This window comes from Alexandromys fortis, unplaced genomic scaffold, assembly GCF_014885135.2.
Source record: "Alexandromys fortis isolate MF-2015 unplaced genomic scaffold, M_Fortis_MF-2015_v1.1 scaffold_71, whole genome shotgun sequence".
Taxonomy (NCBI): Eukaryota; Metazoa; Chordata; class Mammalia; order Rodentia; family Cricetidae; genus Alexandromys; species Alexandromys fortis.
The window spans coordinates 2,798,922-2,818,764 of NW_026067954.1; the positions used below are offsets into that span (position 1 = coordinate 2,798,922).

The 19,843-nt window shown below is 42.5% G+C and overlaps 1 protein-coding gene across 4 annotated transcripts in view; it reads left to right on the forward strand.

Annotated features, from left to right (window-relative positions):
* Positions 1–19,843, forward strand: part of Dym (dymeclin) — a 254,863-nt gene that overhangs the window by 17,424 nt on the left and 217,596 nt on the right. For all 4 annotated transcript variants that reach the window (XM_050151614.1, XM_050151615.1, XM_050151613.1 and 1 more), the window contains 5 exons: positions 5,067–5,257; positions 12,021–12,073; positions 13,906–13,999; positions 15,286–15,419; positions 19,435–19,507. In XM_050151614.1, coding sequence (XP_050007571.1) covers positions 5,118–5,257; positions 12,021–12,073; positions 13,906–13,999; positions 15,286–15,419; positions 19,435–19,507 — 494 coding nt within the window. In that variant the 5' untranslated portion in view covers positions 5,067–5,117. The remainder of the gene's footprint in view (positions 1–5,066; positions 5,258–12,020; positions 12,074–13,905; positions 14,000–15,285; positions 15,420–19,434; positions 19,508–19,843) is intronic.

The following is a 19,843-nucleotide window of genomic DNA, read 5'->3' on the forward strand; positions in this document are numbered from 1 at the left end:
ATGCCTGCAGGCCAGAAGAGGGCACCAGACTCCATTACAGATGGTTATGAGCCACCATGTGGTTGCTGGGAATTGAACTCAGGACCTTTGGAAGAGCAGGCAATGCTCTTAACCTCTGAGCCATCTCTCCAGCCCCTTTCTCAGTTTTCTTAAGAGATTTCTTATTTCCTTACATATGATCTCCTCCTCTTCTTCTGATGAATCCTCACTATCCTCATTAAACGCTAAATCATCGAACTCCTCCCTATAGAGTGACTCTTTTCTGAACAAAGAAAAGATACCTCCATCTTAACTCCTCTGCTTACCTCTCTGGGGGGGGGGGCCTAAAACCGAGCGAAGGACGTCAGGATTAACACATACCCCAATCCATCCTCACCTTCTGAGGGCGACTTCTCAGTGTTCCCTAGTTTCCGATATTTCGGAGGGACCTCCAATTGCCGCACACCGCGGTACCCGTCTGCGCTCTATGCGCTAGAACCCAGTTCACGAGCTTCGGGCAAGGGGCTGGAGGTTGAAGAAACACATGCAGAAACAGACCGACACACAGACCTTCAAACAATGGTACCAAAAGCCCCTCTTTAATAGCACCATGGAGGATTAAATACCCTGCAGTCAATGGCCAACAGGTGAAAATCCCATCCTCTGATTCTCTAGGCAAAGCACAGCTTTTAGTCACTTCAATTAGAAGGCTCTAGACGGGAAGAGCAGTTGAAGGACTCAGTTGGTCCCAACAGTGTCTGTGCTGCTGGGGTTCTATTTAGGAAGTGGTTCCCTGTGCCAATGCATTCAAGTGTACTTCCCACTTTCTCTTCTATAAGGTTTAGTGTGGCTGGCTTTATGTTGAGGTCTTTGATCTATTTGAACTTGAGTTTTGTGCATGGTGATAGATATGGATCTATTTTTATTCTTTTTTATATTTATTTATTTATTATGTATATAATATTCTGTCTGTGTCTATGACAGAAGAGGGCACCAGACCCCATTACAGATGGTTGTGAGCCACCATGTGGTTGCTGGGAATTGAACTCAGGACCTTTGGTAGAGCAGGCAATGCTCTTAACCATCTCTCCAGCCCTATTTTTATTCTTCTACATGTTGATATCCAGTTATGCCAGCACATGTTAAATATGCTTTCTTTTTTTCCATTTGATATTTTTTGTTTCTTTATCAAAGATCAGGTGTTCGAAGATGTGTGGATTGCTATCCGGGTCTTCTATTTGGTTCCATTGGTCCTCCTGTCTGTTCTTATGCCAATACCAGGCTGTTTTCAGTACTGTAGCTCTGTAGTAGAGTTTGAAGTCAGGGATTGTGATGCCTCCAGACCCTTTTATTGTACAGGATTGTTTTGGCTATCCTGGGTTTTTGCTTTTCCATATGAAGTTGAGTATCATTCTTTCAAGGTCTTTGAAGAATTTTGCTGGGGTTTTGATGGGCATCAGTTCTTCTTATGAGTCTTTTATCTTGGGGGTAATTCTAGACTAATAAATACTTTTTAAACACAGTAGAAGAAAGTCCTGTGTCTTCTCATCTTTTACCTAGTTTCTCCTTGTGTTAATGTAACTGTAGGATTGGCTAGGCGCAGTGGTGCACACCATTAGTCCCAGCACTCGGGAGGCAGAGGCAGGGAATCTCTGAGTTCAAGACAGGCCTGGTCTACAGCAAGTTACAGAACAGCCTCGTTTCACAAATTCAGACATGCTGACACACACACACACCACTCCACATATATACACATGTATGTTTGTACATATAACTTTAGTATGTTTTTGTTACCCTGAACCAGTTTGTTGCAGGCCATTTTCATTCCCCAGATAGGAATTGTGAGTGGGGTGGAGAAACTCTTCCAGTTTGGCAATTCCTGGTCCCTTTTGTGTCCTTAGGGGCTAGCCTCAGACTCTAACCCTAACACCTGAGGATTCAGTGCCCTTTACTCCAGTTCAAGCCAGAGACTACTGGAACATTGTAACTCTGAGTTTTAAGCATCAGTAGCCTTGGTTCTTGGCAGCTATAATCCTTGACCTCTTAACAGCTTTGAGTGGCAGCAGTAGCCAGGACCACAGGTGGCACTGGCTAATTTTAGGGTTCCCGAGATCTCTGCCCTGTAGCTGAACTCCTACAGCTCTCAGGCTCTTCAGCCTGTGAGACAGTAGTATAGCGTACAGCCTACGGTAGCTCAGACGTTTGACCCTGCAGGTTTGCCAGCTCTATGAACCCCTCCACAGATTTGGGCATATAATCTCTTGGCATAAATTAGTCAATAAAATGTTTTGAGATAACTCTAACAAAGTGAAAGACTTGTATAATAAAAACATTAAGAGGGCTGGAGAGATGGCTCAGAGGTTAAGAGCACTGGCAGCTCTTCCAGAGGTCCTGAGTTCAATTCCCAGTAACCACATGGTGGCTCACAACCATCTATGATGGAATCTGATACTCTCTCTTTTTTTTTTTTTTTTTTTGGTTTTTCGAGACAGGGTTTCTCTGTGGCTTTGGAGCCTGTCCTGGAACTAGCTCTGTAGACCAGGCTGGTCTCGAACTTACAGAGATCCGCCTGCCTCTGCCTCCCGAGTGCTGGGATTAAAGGCGTGCGCCACCATCGCCTGGCTCTGTGTGTCTGTTTTTTTTTTTTGTTTTTGTTTTTTTGTTTGTTTTTTTTTTTTTTGGTTTTTCGAGACAGGGTTTCTCTGTGGCTTTGGAGCCTGTCCTGGAACTAGCTCTGTAGACCAGGCTGGTCTCGAACTTACAGAGATCCGCCTGCCTCTGCCTTCTGAGTGCTGGGATTAAAGGCGTGTGCCACCATTGCCCGGCTCTGATACTCTTTTATGTCTTAAGGTGTACATACAGATAAAGCACTCTGTATACATGACATAAATAAACAAATCTTTAAAAACATTAAGACAATGAAGACGATATCAAAAGATGGAAAGACCCTCCAAGCTCATGGATGAGTAAGATTAATACTGTGAAAATGACCATCCCACCAAAGCAATCTAAAAATTCAGTGCAATTCCCATGACTTCAAAGAAATTGAAAGAATAACTTTCAGTTTCATATGGAAACACAATAAAACCCATAATGACTTCAAGGAAATGAAAGAATAACTTTCAGTTTCGTATGGAAACACGATAAAACCCAGAATAGCTAAAAACACTTCTAAATAATAAAGAACTGCTTGGGATATCATTATTCCTGATTTCAAGTTGTATTACAGAGATAGTGTAATAAAAACCGCATGGTATTGACTGTTGATGAATGGAGTTAAATTTAAGATCCAGACACCTGATTTTGGTGAAAGGTAACCACCAACCCTGCTACACACCCTGGCATCCACAGTGGGAGTAACCAATACTCTGACTGGGTTTAAGACCCATTCCGTGAGATGGATCATGTCTAATGATGTTGAGAGACAAGATATGCTTCGGGTGAAATGGATTTGCTGCAGGTCTGGCAGCTTGCTGCAGGGTCGAGACTATGTGGCAGGTCCCCAAACGAAGGTGGCTGGTTTCCAGCCATGTGGCGGCTGGCTGGCTGGGGTGGGAAGGCACCAATGCTGCGAGTCTCCGGGACTGCTGGGGACCCAAAAGCAACCAGTCCCAGAGACCACGTGGCAGGGAAGGTGGCTGGTCCCTGGCTGCAACAAAGGGATAGGCGGCGGGTGGGAGATACAGAGATAGGCATACCATACGGAGTAGAGTTGGACATTTATTTAGGGATTATGGAAGGGAAGGGAGAAGGGCAGAAAGGGGGAGGGGGAGAGAGAGAGAAGTGTGAAAGGGGGGAAGGGGAGAAGTGGGGAGAGAGGCAGAAGCTGCCTCTTCCGAGAGGAACAGGAAGAGAGAGTGTGGGGCTGAGACTGCCAGCCGGAAGGGAGTGGGTGTGGCTTGTTTCTTAAAGAGACAGAACATTACAGCGGGTCTAGGGCTTTTAGTGTCTTTTATGTATAAAATCATATTAAGTAAAGATACATTTGACTCCTTCCTTTCCTATTGTAGCCCCTTGATCTTCAGTTGTCTTATTACTCTGAGACTCCACATACTGTATTGAATAGATGTGGAGGGAGTGGACAACCTTGTCTTGTTCCTGATTTTAGTGAAAATACTTTTGAATTTCTCATCATTTAGGTTGATGTTGGCTGTGGGCTTGCTGTACATCACCTTTATTATGTTGAGGTGTGTCCCTTGTCTGTAGTCTTTCCAGGACCTTTATCATGAAGGGACATATTTATCTTTTTTTTTTAAGGTTTAGTTTATTTTTTCACTCAAGCGCATGTGTGCATCTTTGTAATAGGATCTTTGTATGCACACGTGTGTGGGCAGATGTCCGCAGAGACTGAAAAAGAATGTGGGTTCACTTGGAGCTGCAGTTACTATCTTACCTGGGTGCTGGGATCTGAACTCCAGTGATTAAGATAGAGCAGCAGGTGCTTGTGACTACAGAGCTGTCTCTTCAGCCCAGAGCTACGTGAGATAAGCCTAGATGGGCAATTTTGTGTTTGTACTGGCTCTGGTGGAGTACAGTCCCATTTCTTCCCTTGGGATCTTGTGTCTGAGGTCCAGTGTATTTGAAGATTGTAGTAGGGAGGCCACTTGTTGGTTCCTGGATGCTCATCAGCTCAGCCCTGAAATAATCACACAGAAACTATATTATTTAAAACACTGATTGGCCCATTAGCTCTAGCTTCTTACTGGCTAACACTTATATCTTAATTTAACCCATTTCTAGTAATCTGTGTATTGCCACGTAGCTGTGGCTTATCAGGTAAAGTTCTGACATCTGTGTTTGGTGGGACTACATGGCTTCTCTCTGACTCTGCCCTTTTCTCTCCCAGCATTCTGTTTAGTTTTTCCTGCCTAGCTCTGTTCCTCTATAGCTCTGCTATAGGCTCAAAGCGGTTCCTTTATTAACCAATGATATTCACAGCATACAGAGGGGAATTCCACATGAGCAGATGGAGAGAGCTGTGCATGTCTTTAGAGGAGGTGCAGGCCTATGTATCTGTCTAGGTCAGTGTTATCAAAGTCTGGCGTTTATTTTGAATGGTTTGAATATTCTTCCCATTTTTTTAATAGATTGTCTTGTGGACATGCCCATGTGAGGACGGGTTGTCTACTGCACAGAAGATGGGATCGAACAGCAGCAGGATCAGTGACCTTCCTAAAAATGAGTACTTAAAAAAGCTATCAGGCACTGAGTCTATCTCTGAAAATGACCCCTTCTGGAATCAGCTCTTTTCGTTTTCGTTTACTGCACCAACCAGCAGGTAAGCCACTTCCTGGAGACTGAAATTCTGGTAGGAGGCGGTGTGCGCCTGTGCCGTCAACATGCTGTTTTGCCGGGTTCTTTTGCCTCGTTATGTGCTTAGCAGAGACTATGGAAAGAAGAAAAGTAGGATGTAGTTTTGAACCTGTGGCTCTGTCTCTTTAGCCAGCTCATTTGCCAGCAGCATTGCTGTTGATTCCTAGAGGCAGCGTGAAGCTATTTCTACTCATCCTATTTAGTCTGAAAAAGCTGTGTAAATACAAATGGTATCTTTAAACCATTCTCTCCCTTGCTTTCTCCTCCAGTTAAGTAAAATCTGTCATGCATATGTAAGCATATAGATCATAGCTTTTTTCTTTTTAATGGCTTCAGAGTAGCCTTTAAATATGTTTAATCAGCTTTCTGTTTATAGGCATTTAGACTGTTTCTAGTGTTTTGTTACTTCATAGTGCTGTGTGTATTGTTTCACACGCATATAAATTTATCTCTACTATGCCTTCCTGGAAGTGGAATTGTTGGGTCAGAATTGTGTGTGCATTTGTAATTTTAGTAAGTATTCCAGATTGTTCCAAGGAAGCTTTACCAATTTATGCAACGAACCACAGTATCTCAGAGGCCTTGTCTTTCTCACTGTTGTCAGCTTAATACCTTTTGGACTTTAAAAAATATTTTATTCTCTCTCTCTCTCTCTCTCTCTCGCTCTCGCTCTCGCTCTCGCTCTCGCTCTCTCTCTCTCTCTGTGCATGCACACATGTATGTAGGATTCCCTGAAGCTGTAGTTACAGTTGGTTGTGAACTATCTGACGTGATTCCTGGGAAATCAACCTCTAGAGCAGCGAGTGTCTATAACTGTTGAGCTGTCTCTCCAGCTCCTTCCCCCTTTTTTTTTGTGTGTGTTTTGATAATTGCTAATTTAACAGGTAAAAACAGTATCTCATGTAAACTGTTACATGGTAATGTAGGGTATCTAGAATATTGACTTCTCAAAGACTCAATAGCTAGATTTTTCTTTCTTTTTTTTTTTTTGTTTGTTTTTGTTTTTGTTTTTTGAGACAGGGTTTCTCTGTGGCTTTGGAGCCTGTCCTGGAACTAGCTCTGTAGACCAGGCTGGTCTCGAACTCACAGAGATCCGCCTGCCTCTGCCTCCCGAGTGCTGGGATTAAAGGCGTGCGCCACCATCGCCCGGCTAAAGAGACTCAGTTTGCTTTTTTGATTTTTCGAGACAGGGTTTCTCAGTAGTTTTTGGTTCCTGTCCCGGAACTAGCTCTTGTAGACGAGGCTGGCCTCGAACTCACAGAGATCCGCCTTCCTCTGCCTCACGAGTGCTGGGATTAAAGGCGTGCGCCACCACCGCCCGGTTTACAGCTAGATTTTTCAAATCTAGTCCCTGACCTCTGTGAATGTGTAACATTATGAGGTGAAGGGCAGTGGGGGCAGCAGGTGAAATTAAGCTTGTCACTCAGTTTACCTTGAAGTGAGGAAGTTAATGTCCAGGTGGGCCAGTGTGAACACAAGGATCCTTGAAAACGCAATAGGAACGGAGGGAAGACTCATCAGTCATGTGATGTGTCATGACATGATGTGACCTGGACTCAGCCTGGGCCTTGCTGGTTTTAAAGGAGGGGATGTAGAGTCAAGATAAAGGAGCAGCCTCTGGGGGCTGGAAGGGGTGGGGAAAGGTTTTCTTTTTTATAGTTTTACACCACTGTGTTTGTGTTGACTTTAAACCACCCCTCCCCATTCATTAGCCTCCATGAATAGTCTAGAAATGTATAGATGGTATCTTATATGTGGTCTTCTGTGACCTGCTTCCTTAACAGAATGGTCAGATAAGTAAGGGCCAGATACTTCCCATTCTTTCTATTGCTCAGTTACGTTCTGCCTTATGAATACACATTTTCTTTGTCCATTCATCAGCTAATAGATATTTCTGTATTGGTGGGGTTTTAAATTTTTGAGACAGGATTTTATTTTGTAGCCTTAATTATTTGATTTTTTTTTTTAAAGGCCAACTTAGACTGGCTTCAAATTCTCTTTGTAGCACATGATGACCTTGAACTTCTGATCTTCCTGCCCCTACCTCCCAATTGTTGGGCCTAGAGGTGTGCGTAACCGTGCCTGGTTTATCCGCCTTTTTTTTCTTAAAGATTTACTTATTATGTATACAGTGTTCTGCCTACATATGTGCACTGTAGGCCAGAAGAGGGCACGAGATATCACTATAGATGATTGTGAGCTACCATGTGGTTACTGGGAATTGAACTCAGGACCACTGGAAAAACAGTCAGTGCTCTCAACCACTCAGCCTTTTCTTCAGCTTTCCCTCCCCACTTTAAAGCATTTTGAAGTAAATTAGTGGAGCAGAGGTAGTATGCTTGTTAAGTTCTGTACTGCATGGGCTGTGTAGTAAGACCTTATCTCAAAGAGAAAACTCCTGAAACAAGACATGGACTGCAGATATGGCTTCCGAATGGTTAAGAGTGCTTTTTGCTTCTGTAGGGGAACAGAGTTTAGTTTCCTGCACCCATGTCAGGCAGCTCACAGTTGCCTGTAATTCCAGCCCAAGTATCCCAAACGTGGTTGCTGTATCCTGTAGTTTACTTCCTTCTGTAGAGGAAGACGTTTCTTAATGTCCTTGTTGCGCAGCCTGTCTCTCAGTGTGACACCTAGAATCCTCCTGAGACATGCCGTCTCGAACACATTCTGCTCTGAGGAGCGTTTCATTATCCAGGTTTCAGAGCTGTAAAGAAAGCAGCGTAAGACAAGTGTCTCAGATACCTGTAATTTTGTTGCTGTTGTTATGTGTCTTGCTGACCGGACCTGTGCCTGGAATGCAGCCCTAGCTGTCCCTATCTGCCTCTTGACGTCTGAACTGAGGTTTCCTCCCAGACAGACAAAGTTGACTGTTTGCTTGAGGTCCTGATTCTTTATTACAATGTTAAAATCCCTGTGTGCCCTTCCCATGTGCTGTATCTCAGTCTTCTCGGTGTTTACTTTCATACCAAGGTTTTCACTGACTTCCACTACTCTATTTACCATGGCCTGCAGCTCATTGGACTTTCAGCAAGTAGTGCTGTATCGTCCGTGAAACACAAGTTACTGATTTGCACACCCCCTGCCTGCATGCCTGTCTCCTTATCTTCCAGGGCTGTTGATATTATTAATTCCAGGAATATTAAAAGAGTAGGGGTGAGAAGATGCATCCCTGCAACACTCATATGATTGTCTTAAACTGATCACTTAGTTCTCCACAGACTTTGACTGATGCAAAGGTATCTTTAAAGGTATTTTCTAGTATTCTTATGATTTTTTCTGGGTATCTGTAGAACCTCATTGTTTCCCAAAGCCATAGGAGGGTCTCATTCTCCCTTTCTTCAAGGAAGTTGATGTTAGTTCAAAAATAACAAGGGCTATCTTAAAAGTAGAAACTGAAGAATGAACATAGATTGAATTAACTTTCTGATGAACAATTTCTATACTGGAAGCAACTCATGCTACTTTTTAAAGACAAAGGGTCTTGCTGTGTAGCCCAGGCTGGCCTGGAACTCTCCATTCTTCTGCTTCAGTTCCTCCCCCCACCCCCAAGCAGGCATGAATCGGTGCCTGTTTGTCATGTGACTGTTGAGCTGTTTAGAGCACGAACTCCATTTTCTGCCGCAGCATGAGAACTGTTCCCTGCACTGGGCACTAGGTGGCGCTGAGGTAAGGCAGAACAGCAGCTTCCGACACTGGCACATAAGACTCAGCACCAAGTACAGAGGGGAAGAAAAACCTAAGCGTGGAAAACCTTTAACCTGCACCTCAAGTAACGTTGTGTCGCTTTCATCGCTTTCTCTAGTTTTCTCCTTACAGTGTTTCTCTCGCCATGGTTTGTCTGTCTAAGGAATAGCCTGCAATTATTTAACTAGCATTGACCACTTTGGTAGTTTCTCACTTTTCATTAGTAAAAATAGAAGTGTGATAAATTTCCTTATAAACAAGACTTTATGCATTTCTCATTGTGTGAGTAGATGACTTTGTTTTTTTTTTTTTTTTTTTCCCACTTTGGTTTTTCGAGACAGGGTTTTTCTGTAACTTTGGTGCCTGTCCTGGAACTAGCTCTTGTAGACCAGGCTGGCCTCGAACTCAGAGATCCTCTGCCTCCTGAGTGCTGGGTTAAAGGCGTGTGCCATCACTGCCTGGTGTAGATGACTTTTTTATAACTGTTTTTACCAGTAAAATGGTCCCTTAAAAATATTTAGGTAATTTTTAATTAGAGAAAAGTTATAAAATATAGAAATAAAAGTTAAAGTAATCATGTCTATTTACAAATACCACATACCACTTTTAATATTTTATATATATATCTTTTACAAAAATGTATGTTGTATTACTTTTATGTAAAGTGTTTGAATTAATATATTTGTATAACTACTCCCAAGCCTTCATTTCCAGGACCTTTCTTCCATTGAAAAAGAAGTACCTTGCCTGTTAAATAGTACAGACTTCCCTTGTTTTTCCCAGGGCCTCCTGGTAACCTCTATGCTATTTTCTGCCTAGGAATTTGCCTGCACTAGGGATCTTATATAACTGGATAACCAGAGTCATGTAATATATGTCTTCTCTCAGTAGCATACTGTTTTCAGTTCTCATAGTTACTGTATAGTACGTGTCAGATTTTAAGGCTGAATCATATCCATTGTATATACCTCATCATACAGCATTTTTAAAATTTCATTTTGTTATACACAAAGAACTTCCATTTCTCTTTAGCATTTTTAAAAAATATTTATTATTTATTATGTATACAATATTCTGTCTGTGTGTATGCTTGCGGGCCAGAAGAGGGCACCAGACCTCATTCCAGATGGTTGTGAGCCACCATGTGGTTGCTGGGAATTGAACTCAGGACCTTTGGAAGAGCAGGCAGTGCTCTTAACCACTGAGCCATCTCTCCAGCCCTCAATATGATTTTTAATTAGCAAGAACGTTAAGAAGGGCTGGCTGTGTTGGTGCATGCCTCCCTAGTGCTGGGATTAAAGGCGCGTGCCACCATCGCCCAGCTTTTCCGTAGCTTTTGGTTCCTGTCCTGGAACTACCTCTTGTAGACCAGGTTGGCCTCGAACTCACAGAGATCCGCCTGCCTCTGTCTTCCCTTCCAAGTGCTGGGATTAAAGGCGTGCTCCATCACCGCCCCGATTATTCTTTTCTGTTTTGTGAGTTTTATTGAGCTCTACATTTTTCTCTGCTCCCCTCCCTGCCTCTTCCCTTTCCCCTTCAAACCTTCCCCAAGGTCTCCATGCTCCCAATTTACCCAGGAGATCTTATCTTTTTCTATTTCCCATGCAGATTAGATCTACGTAAGCCTCTCTTAGTGTCCTCATTGTTATCTAAGTTCTTTGGGGGTTGTGATTTGTAGGCTGGTTTTCTTTGCTTTATGTTTAAAAACCACTTATGAGTGAGTACATGTGATAATTGTCTTTCTGTATCTGGGTTACCTCACTCAAAATAATGTTTTCTCTTTTTTTGTTTATTTATTTATTTATTTATTTATTTATTTATTTATTTATTATGTATACAATATTCTGTCTGTGTGTATGCCTGCAGGCCAGAAGAGGGCACCAGACCTCATTACAGATGATTATAAGCCACCATGTGGTTGCTGGGAATTGAACTCAAGACCTTTGGAAGAGCAGGCAATGCTCTTAACCTCTGAGCCATCTCTCCAGCCCCAAAATAATGTTTTCTAGCTCCATCCATTTTCCTGCAAAATTCAAGCTGTCGTCATTTTTTTCTGCTGTGTAGTACTCTTTTGTGTAAATGTACCACATTTTTTTTTTATCCATTCTTCTGTCGAGGGGCATTTAGGTTGTTTCCAGGTTCTGGCTATGACAAACAAAGCTGCTATGAACATAGCTGAGCACATGTCCTTGTGGCACGATTGAGCATCCTTTGGATATATACCCAAAAGTGGTATTACTGGGTCTTGAGGAAGGTTGTTTGCTCATTTTCTGAGAAATCACCACACTGACATAGGGATTCTGTTTACCCTGTGAGCTATTGTAACACCTCCAATGACCATAGTACGAGGGCCCAACCCGGTATTATCTGACCAGGGCCAGCTAGCCCTTGCTGAGGTAGCCCCCCTCCTAGTCCTAAGAACCCTGTGTTTTTCTCTGTGCCTGTGAACCACTGAAGCTTGTATTCTTTCTTTTCTTGCCTTGTGTTTTCAGTTTTCTTCTTGTTTTATTTTGTTGTTGTTTTCATTATTTGAGACAGTGTCTACACTGTAACCCAGGCTGTCTTGAAATTCACTGTATAGCTCCTGTAGTCCAGCTTGGTCTTGAACTCATGGCAATCCTCCTGCTTCAGCCTCCTGAATTCTGGGAATTACAGGTACCCAACACCACTCCTGCCGTTCAGCCATTTGACAGTAATGAGAGACCGCACTTGACACTCTCCTAAGCATAATGTCCATTCCCTGAGGGACTATAGGGCTTGATTATTGCTGCTTTGGAAGCAGCGCCTTGTATTCTGCTTAGGATTACCCACACCAGGTCCAGAATTCACCGAAGGGCACCCCAAGCTCTTCTCTCTTGAGAATTCTTGAGAATTAGAGTAAATTTCCTAAGTATACTGAAAATCGAAACTTTATTCTATATTGCTAATTCTATTGTTTGATATTCTTGTTCTAATTTATTTCTTCAATTGATACATTCCATTATGTTAGTATGTACATATCTAGTATTGTGTTCTAAATGACCTTTCTTCTTTTGTCTCTGCAGTACTGAGTTGAAGCTGTTGGAAGAGGCAACCATTTCAGTTTGCAAGTCTTTGGGTAAGGTGGAAGGGGGGAGGAAAATAGGCAGGTTTTCAAAATTTCTGTTAAAATTATGATAGTGTAATATGAGTTGAATTAATGAAGCAACATTCTTGCTTGTGATGATGACAATAGTAATTATTTATCCTTTGACTCTGGTAAGTACCCCTATGTAGTAGGGGACCTGGCTGGGTTCCAGGCGTGGGCCCCATATCTGATGTCCCTTTTATATTCTTCTTTTTAAAAATATTCACTTATTTATTATGTATACAATATTCTGTCTATGTGTATGCCTGCAGGCCAGAAGAGGGCACCAGACCTCATTCCAGATGGTTGTGAGCCACCATGTGGTTGCCAGGAATTGAACTCAGGACCTTTGGAAGAGCAGGCAATGCTCTTAACCGCTGAGCCATCTCTCCAGCCCCCACATATACTTCCTAAAAGTGTATTCTGATCTCTGTCTTTGATACCCTTCAACATGTCAAGAAAACTCACATAGATACAGAATCTCCAGATCTGGATGACAACAAATGCTGGCAGCTCAGCCCAGTGTGCTGCAGTGCTTACATTTCTGCCTCAGCAGCTTCGCGACTCTTGAATTTACCTTGAAAGTCAGTGGTCCTGCCGGGCGGTGGTGGCGCACGCCTTTAATCCCAGCGCTCGAGAGGCAGAGGCAGGTGGATCTCTGTGAGTTCAAGGCCAGCCTGGTCTACAAGAGCTAGTTCCAGGACAGGCTCTACAGCTGCAGAGAAACCCTGTCTTGAAAAATAATAAATAAATAAATAAATAAATAAATAAATAAATACATAAATAAGAGAAAGAAAGAAAGAAAGAAAGAAAGAAAGAAAGAGAAAATGACTGTATACTTGTCTCTGCCATGGCTTCTACTTTGCACCCAGGACTTAAACCTTGTAAGCTTTCTTCAGCAGTAAAAGTAAAATTTGACCTAAATAGTCTCCTGTCGAATTCTTAGCTGTTGTGCTTCAGAGCTTGCCATCCAAAGGACCCAGGTTCAATTCCCAGCGCCCACATGGGAGCTTATGACAGTCTATAATTCTAGTTACAGGGAACCCAATGCCCTCTTCTTATATGTGTGCCTTATCAGGTACACACATGATGTATAGATATATGTGTGAACCAACCATACATACATAAAATAATACTTTTTAAAACATTTTAAAAGAATGAAAAATTATAGTAATATTGGTTTTTACCTCGCTTGAGGTTACACTTTCTTCTACTGTTTACTTTGCAAGTAAATTTGGTTTTGTAATTATGACTATGTCTTAGTCACTGTTCTATTGTTGTGATGAAACACCTTGACCAAAAGCAAGTTGTGGAGGAAAGAGTTTATTTGGCTTACACTTAACTGTTTATCACTGAGAGAAGTCAGGGCAGGAACTCAAGCAAGGCAGGAACCTGGAGACAGTAGCTGATGCAGAGGCTGTGGAGGGGAACTACTTACTGGCTTGCTCCTCATGGCGTGCTCAGCCTGCTTTCTTATAGAATCTAGGAGCACCAACCCAGGGATGGCACCACCTACAATATCTGGGTCCTCTCCCATCAATCACTAATTAAGAAAATGCTCTACAGACTTGTCTACAGCCCAGTCTTAGAGAGGCATTTTCTCAGTGAAGGCTCCCCCTCTCTCTGATAACACTGTCTGTGTCAAGTTGACATAAAACTAACCATCATAGACTAAGAGTAGCATCTTCTCTCATTGCTTATTTTCTGAATTAGATGTGAGATTGTCAGTAAGCGTGGTCAGTTGGCAGTTTCAATTTGACATTCTATAAATGATATGATATGCTCAGTGTTAACTATTTTAATACTTTTCTTGTCTCTTGCAGTTGAAAACAACCCTCGAACGGGAAATCTTGGTGCCTTAACTAAGGTCTTCCTTTCCAGAACCAGAGAGCTCAGGCTTTCGGCAGAATGCCAGAAGTAAGCTACTGTGAGGGGTAGTTTTCATTTGGTGGGAGAAGTAGGCTGTGATCTTTTGAAAACCCCTGTGAAGGAATTACATTCTTTATTAAGAGGAAAGAAGTAAACGTTTTAAATTGTTGGAATGAGATTCTGGAGTTTGATTTCATCATTATTAATTATTAAGATTAGAGCTCGGCGATGGTGGCACACACCTTTAATCCCAGCACTCGGGAGGCAGAGGCAGGCAGATCTCTGTGAGTTCGAGACCAGCCTGGTCTACAGAGCTAGTTCCAGGACCAGCCTCCAAAACCACAGAGAAACCCTGTCTCGAAAAACCAAAAAAAAAAAAAAAAAAATTATTAAGATTAGATTTTTTAAAAGTTTAGTAATGATACAATTATTCTTTGAATTCAGTTTTAAAAATTAATTAATCTTAATTAATTCTTGTTATAGTTAGCATATAAGTGGCTTTTACGGTGACATTTTTCATGCATGGGTGTCATTTTCTTGCTCTAGCTCACCCTGTCATTGTCCTCCTTTGTTGTGGTGAGACTGTTATCATAAAAAGAATTTTCATTATCATTGTTAATCTGGTTTAAATGACGACTTAGACATATGCTGTCTCATGTCCTCATGCTTTTCTGTCCTAAATATTGGATGGGGCAGTCTGGTTGTTTATGACTGGGGTATTGACTTCGTTTGCTTGTTTGTTTGAGACAAGGTCTCACTCTGTAGCCCAGGCTGGACCTTGACTTCTTGGCATGCTGGTGCTTTAAGCCTCCAAGTGCTGGGATAATAGGTGTGAGCCACCGTGCTGGCTCCTATAAAATTGACTTAGAAGGATAGTATTTTAAAGATTATTCATTGCCTTGCTTATGAACAAATATATCAAATCCAGTTAAAAATTTCTTGTTATTGATGCAAATAACAGCACTGTATTGTTTTACATTGTACATTTGTGACTATTCTCTTCATGCTACCATGGTTTTAGCTCTCTTTTGTTTCAGTTGCTTTCATGTGGGACAGTTATAAAATTAAGGACAAAGCAGTTTTACCTGCAGGTGCCAATAATGGCTTTAGTTAAGCAGATTTCACTCTGTACAGAATGCAGTCTGAGAGAAGATAAGTAACTCCCACTGGCTCAGTATGGCTATAAACCTTTGAAAGATAGAGACATGGTCTTAATATTATAAGTAGGCTCTGCAAAACCATTCACAAATTATGAAGACGTCATGCACCAGAAACAAACTGACCTTGTTTTTGATTAAACTGAACGTTAGGTGATTCTGGTCTTTCTGTTTTAGCCACATCTTCATCTGGCAGACACATAATGCTTTGTTTATTATCTGCTGCCTGCTAAAAGTGTTCATCTGCGAGATGTCTGAGGAGGAGCTACAGCTTCAGTTCATGTATGAAGAAAAGTCTCCCGGCAGTTACAGTAAGTAACCAACAAGCTGCAGATTTTACGATTAAAAGTAGAATTTGGGGCCAGCAAGATGGCTTCTGACAGTGGGAGCCTGACAGCTGAGTTCAGCCTTGGAACCCAGGTGACGGTGGAAGGAAAGAGCCTCTCACATCACATATGCACGCTGGCGTGTGTGCCCACACATACACACCATACGCACCGTACACACCCAATATTTAAAAAGTATTAACTTAGAAAATTCTGGTTTTCCTGTTATGACTCCCACTTTCTTTAAAAAAAAAAAAAAACAAGAAAACACTAGGAGTAGGGGCTTCCCCTTCCCCATCTGACTTTTGTGTAGTTACTTGTCTTGCAGCTGTGACAAACACCTGAGAGATCAGAGACGGGAGGGTTCATTTTGTCTGGAGATTGAGGGGACATTGTGTCATGGTGGGAAGTTCTGAAGCAGGAGCCTGCCGGTCATATTGCATCTGCAATAAGGATGCAATAAGGTGCTCATCTGCCTTTTGTCTTTTTATTTGCTGTGGTACCTCAGTCCATGGAACGGTGCCACCCCCTTAACAGACCTAACCTAGAAACCCGTTACAGACGTGCCAGGAAGTATGTCTGCTGGGTGATTCCTTCCAAGTCCAACCAGGGTAAAGGATCACAGAGTTCATTCCTTGTCAACCTGACAAACATCAGTTAGCATTTATTATTATAATTTGAGATTTACTTCTTTTATGTGTATGACTGTTTTGCCTTGTGAATGTGCACCCTGTGCCTGAGGAGGTCAGAAGGCATTGAAGTCCCTGGAACCACATGTGCATCCAGGTCTTCTGCAAGGGACCCAGTGCTCCTAAGCACCGAGACATCTCTCCAGCCCCTCTTACTGTGTGTGTGTGTGTGTGTGTGTGTGTGTATGGTGTGTGGGTGTGTATATGCCATACCATGGCATACAGGTGGAGGTCAGAGGAAAACTTTTGGGAGTCAGTTTTTTTCTTCTCCTGTAGGATCTGGAGCAGGTCATCAGGTTTCTGTGGCAAAGTGCCTATACCTGCAAAACAATCTTACCTATTTAATACTTTAGAGTAATTCTAATGAAAATAGGCAACAATATAGACTTCAAAATTTTCTGAATATAGGTGTAGAATAAATCTAGCTGCCTGTTGTTTTTTGTGTTGAGTTGGGGTCTTTGCCATGTACTTCATGGAATTTATTTTGTAGTCCAGGCTGGCCTTGAGCTCAGTCTTCCATGTGCTAGGCTGACAGCTATGCACCACCATGCCCTGCTGTATGTTCTGTATTGAGGAAATCAATTTGTTCTGGTTTTCAGGCACTATAAGCTGTTTTTGTAGTATGCCTCTGTTCTTGATTAAGGTTTTAGCGTTTGTCTTTGGCGTGTCGTAGTTTGGGCAGCACTGAGAAACTGGCACTGACCTTTTGAATGCTAAGAAAGCAGCAGCAATTAATTTTGTTACCATCCCCTTTGTTTTGTTTTTTTAAGGATTTATTTTTATTCCATATATGTGAGTGTTCTGTACATCATGTGCATACTTGGTGCCTGCGGAGGAGGTCAGAGAGGGTGATGGGTCCCCGGAACTGGAATTAGACAGCTGTGAATGGCCTTGTAGATGCTGGAAACTGAACCTGTGTCCTCTGCAAGAGCAGCAGAGTTTATAGCTGCTGAGCATCTCTCCAGCCTCCAGCCATTGCTTTTAATGAATGGTCCATGTGTGTTTTGTTTTGTTTTCATTATTACTTTGCTTCTAGTGATCAGTAAGGATCTCTATTTTTTGCTACATAGTCATTAGCATAAAGTAATAAAACTGACCTAAGCCAAGAAAGTGAAAGGAAGTTCAGTTAGCTACCTCTAAAAGCAGCCTGGAGTTAGGGCAGAAACTGGAGGGCTTAAAGGATGCTAAGAGGGAGTTGGATCTGGTGAATTCAAACCTGGGCTGAGCTGATGAGATAATGAACACAGCATGGCACAAGGAGCTTCTGAGTCACGAGGCAGTGGCAGGTGGCTGGGTATGGCGGTGTGCTTCTGCAGTGCCAGGCAGAGGTGGCACTGCAGTCCAAGCTTACCCAATGCTACGTAGTGAGATCATCTAACTAAAAAGAACTGTATCAGAGAGGTGGGCTGTGTTTTAGCATTGGGCTACTGATACATCAAAACTGGAAATAAGAAAGAAACAAATGGAGTTAGACAACTCAGTGGTTGAGAGCACTGGATGCTCTTCCAGAGGACCTGGATTTGATTCCCAACACCCACATGGCCGTTTACAGCCATAGTACAGTTTTAGGGGATCCAGATCCCCTCCTGGGCTCTCTGTATACACCAGACACATATGGAGCCTATTCACATGCAGGCAAACACCCATGCAGAAACAGAAAAAAAAGCGAAGGGCTAGAAATATTGGGCTTGTTTTTAAACATGTTGCGTTTGAGGTATTAGTCACTCATCTCGGTGGACACACCCAGTAGACAGATAATTGATAGGGCCTGTGGCCATGCCTCTCTGATTGCTCCAGGTCTTGTCAATTTGGGAACTGATCAGAGTCCAGCCTGGAAAGTGCTTGGGTGAGAGACAGTTTGATAGAAAACAGGCTGCTCAGTGAGAGGTTGACTGGGAAACTATGGATTTAGGATTCACTAGCATGTAAATGATGAGGAATGAGAGAGCCAGGGAATGAGAGCCTGTGGGAGACTCTGAGAGAACCCCGTGCAAGGTGTTTTGGAGGAGTGCTGGAAGAAAGAAGAAAGGAAGCTGGTCAGAACTAAGACTGCCTGAACTGAGGAAGTCATTTCAGAAAGGAATAGATGTCACTAGTGTCTAAAACCAGAAGTCACAAGATATCATCTGGTTATGCCATTTGGAGGCCCCTTAGCTCAGGGAGTTTGGGACAGAAATGCTTGTGTTGGGGTGGCAGTTTGCATCCTGTCCTTGACACTTATCTGATCCTCTGATTGGGAAGTCCATCTCATCTTTGGCTTTTATTTGTAAGGAGGTGGTTAGCTTCTTGTCAGGACTCATTCTGTCATTTGTGGATCACCAGAGGTTCTTCAAGGCCAAAGGCAAAGCCATATGACAGGTCTAAATATCTTTGCTTCAGGTCAACCGGCTAAACCATCTTTTAAAAATAACTTTACATATTTGACTTTAATATAAAAATTCATCAAGCTGGCGGTGGTGGCGCACGCCTTTAATCCCAGCACTCGGGAGGCAGAGGCAGGAGGATCTCTGTGAGTTCGAGGCCAGCCTGGTCTAGAAGAGCTAGTTCCAGGACAGGAACCAAAAAAAAAAAAGCTACAGAGAAACCCTGTCTCGAAAATCAAAAAACAACAACAACAACAACAAAACAATTCATCAAAAGAAACAGTGTGAAGTGTAAAAAATTGAAAATTGCTGGCTGGCCTGTAGGAGCTTTAAGGTATTCTCAAGCTGCTAGGGTGGCAATGCATACTTGTAATGTCAGAATTTGGGGAGGCTGAGGCAGGAGGTTTGCCAGTTGAGGCCTGCATAGTGAGGCTGACCTTAAAAGGAAAACAAAAATAGGGCTGGTTGGGCGGATCTCTGGGAGTGCAAGGCCAGCCTGGTCTCCAGAGTGGGCTCCGGGACAGGCTCCAAAGCTACACAGACAAACAAACAAACAAAAAAAAAAAAACAAAGCAAAACAAAAACAAAACAAAACAAAGAAGAAATAGGGCAGTTGAACAAGTAAAACTGCTTGACCACACATGCCTGATGACCCAGAAACTCAGCTAAAGGTGGAAGGAGAAAACCGACGCCATGGAGTTGTCCGCTGACATACACACATGTGCTGTGGCATGAGCATACACTAATACAGAGGGAAAAATCATTGTAACTTGTGTTATTAAGGTTGTAGTAGGTGCTGGCTCTGGATTTTATTCAGAGGGCAAAATAGTGTTTGAATATATGTAATAATAAAATAAGTTTTTTACTTATTAGAAATGCAAACTTTCCATCTAAGTAATTTCATCTATTGTCTACCTTGTCAAAACAAAGTTTTATGTATCTTACCAGGTTCTAACTCTGAAGATCTTTTGGAAGAATTGCTCTGCAGCTTGGTGCAGTTAATCACTGATACTCCACTCTTGTAAGTTCTGCCTAAGCCTGGCTTTGTCTTCAATGTATAATGAAAATGATAGCTGAGTGTGCAGAAGAGGTGTGTGTGTGTGTGTGTGTGTGTGTGTGATGTTCAGAGGTCAGTAGGTCAGGGTGATTTCCTCAGTCACTGTTCCTTTCCCTTTTCTTTTTTCTTTCTTGAGACAGGGCCTCACCATGTAGCTCTGGTTAGCCTAGAACTCCCTGTGTAGACTCAGACTCACAGAGATATACTTGCCTCAGCCTCCTCAGTACTGAAATTAGAGGTGTACACCACTATGCCTAGCTCTCCCTATTTTCTGAGACAGAGTCTGATGGAGGAGGAAGG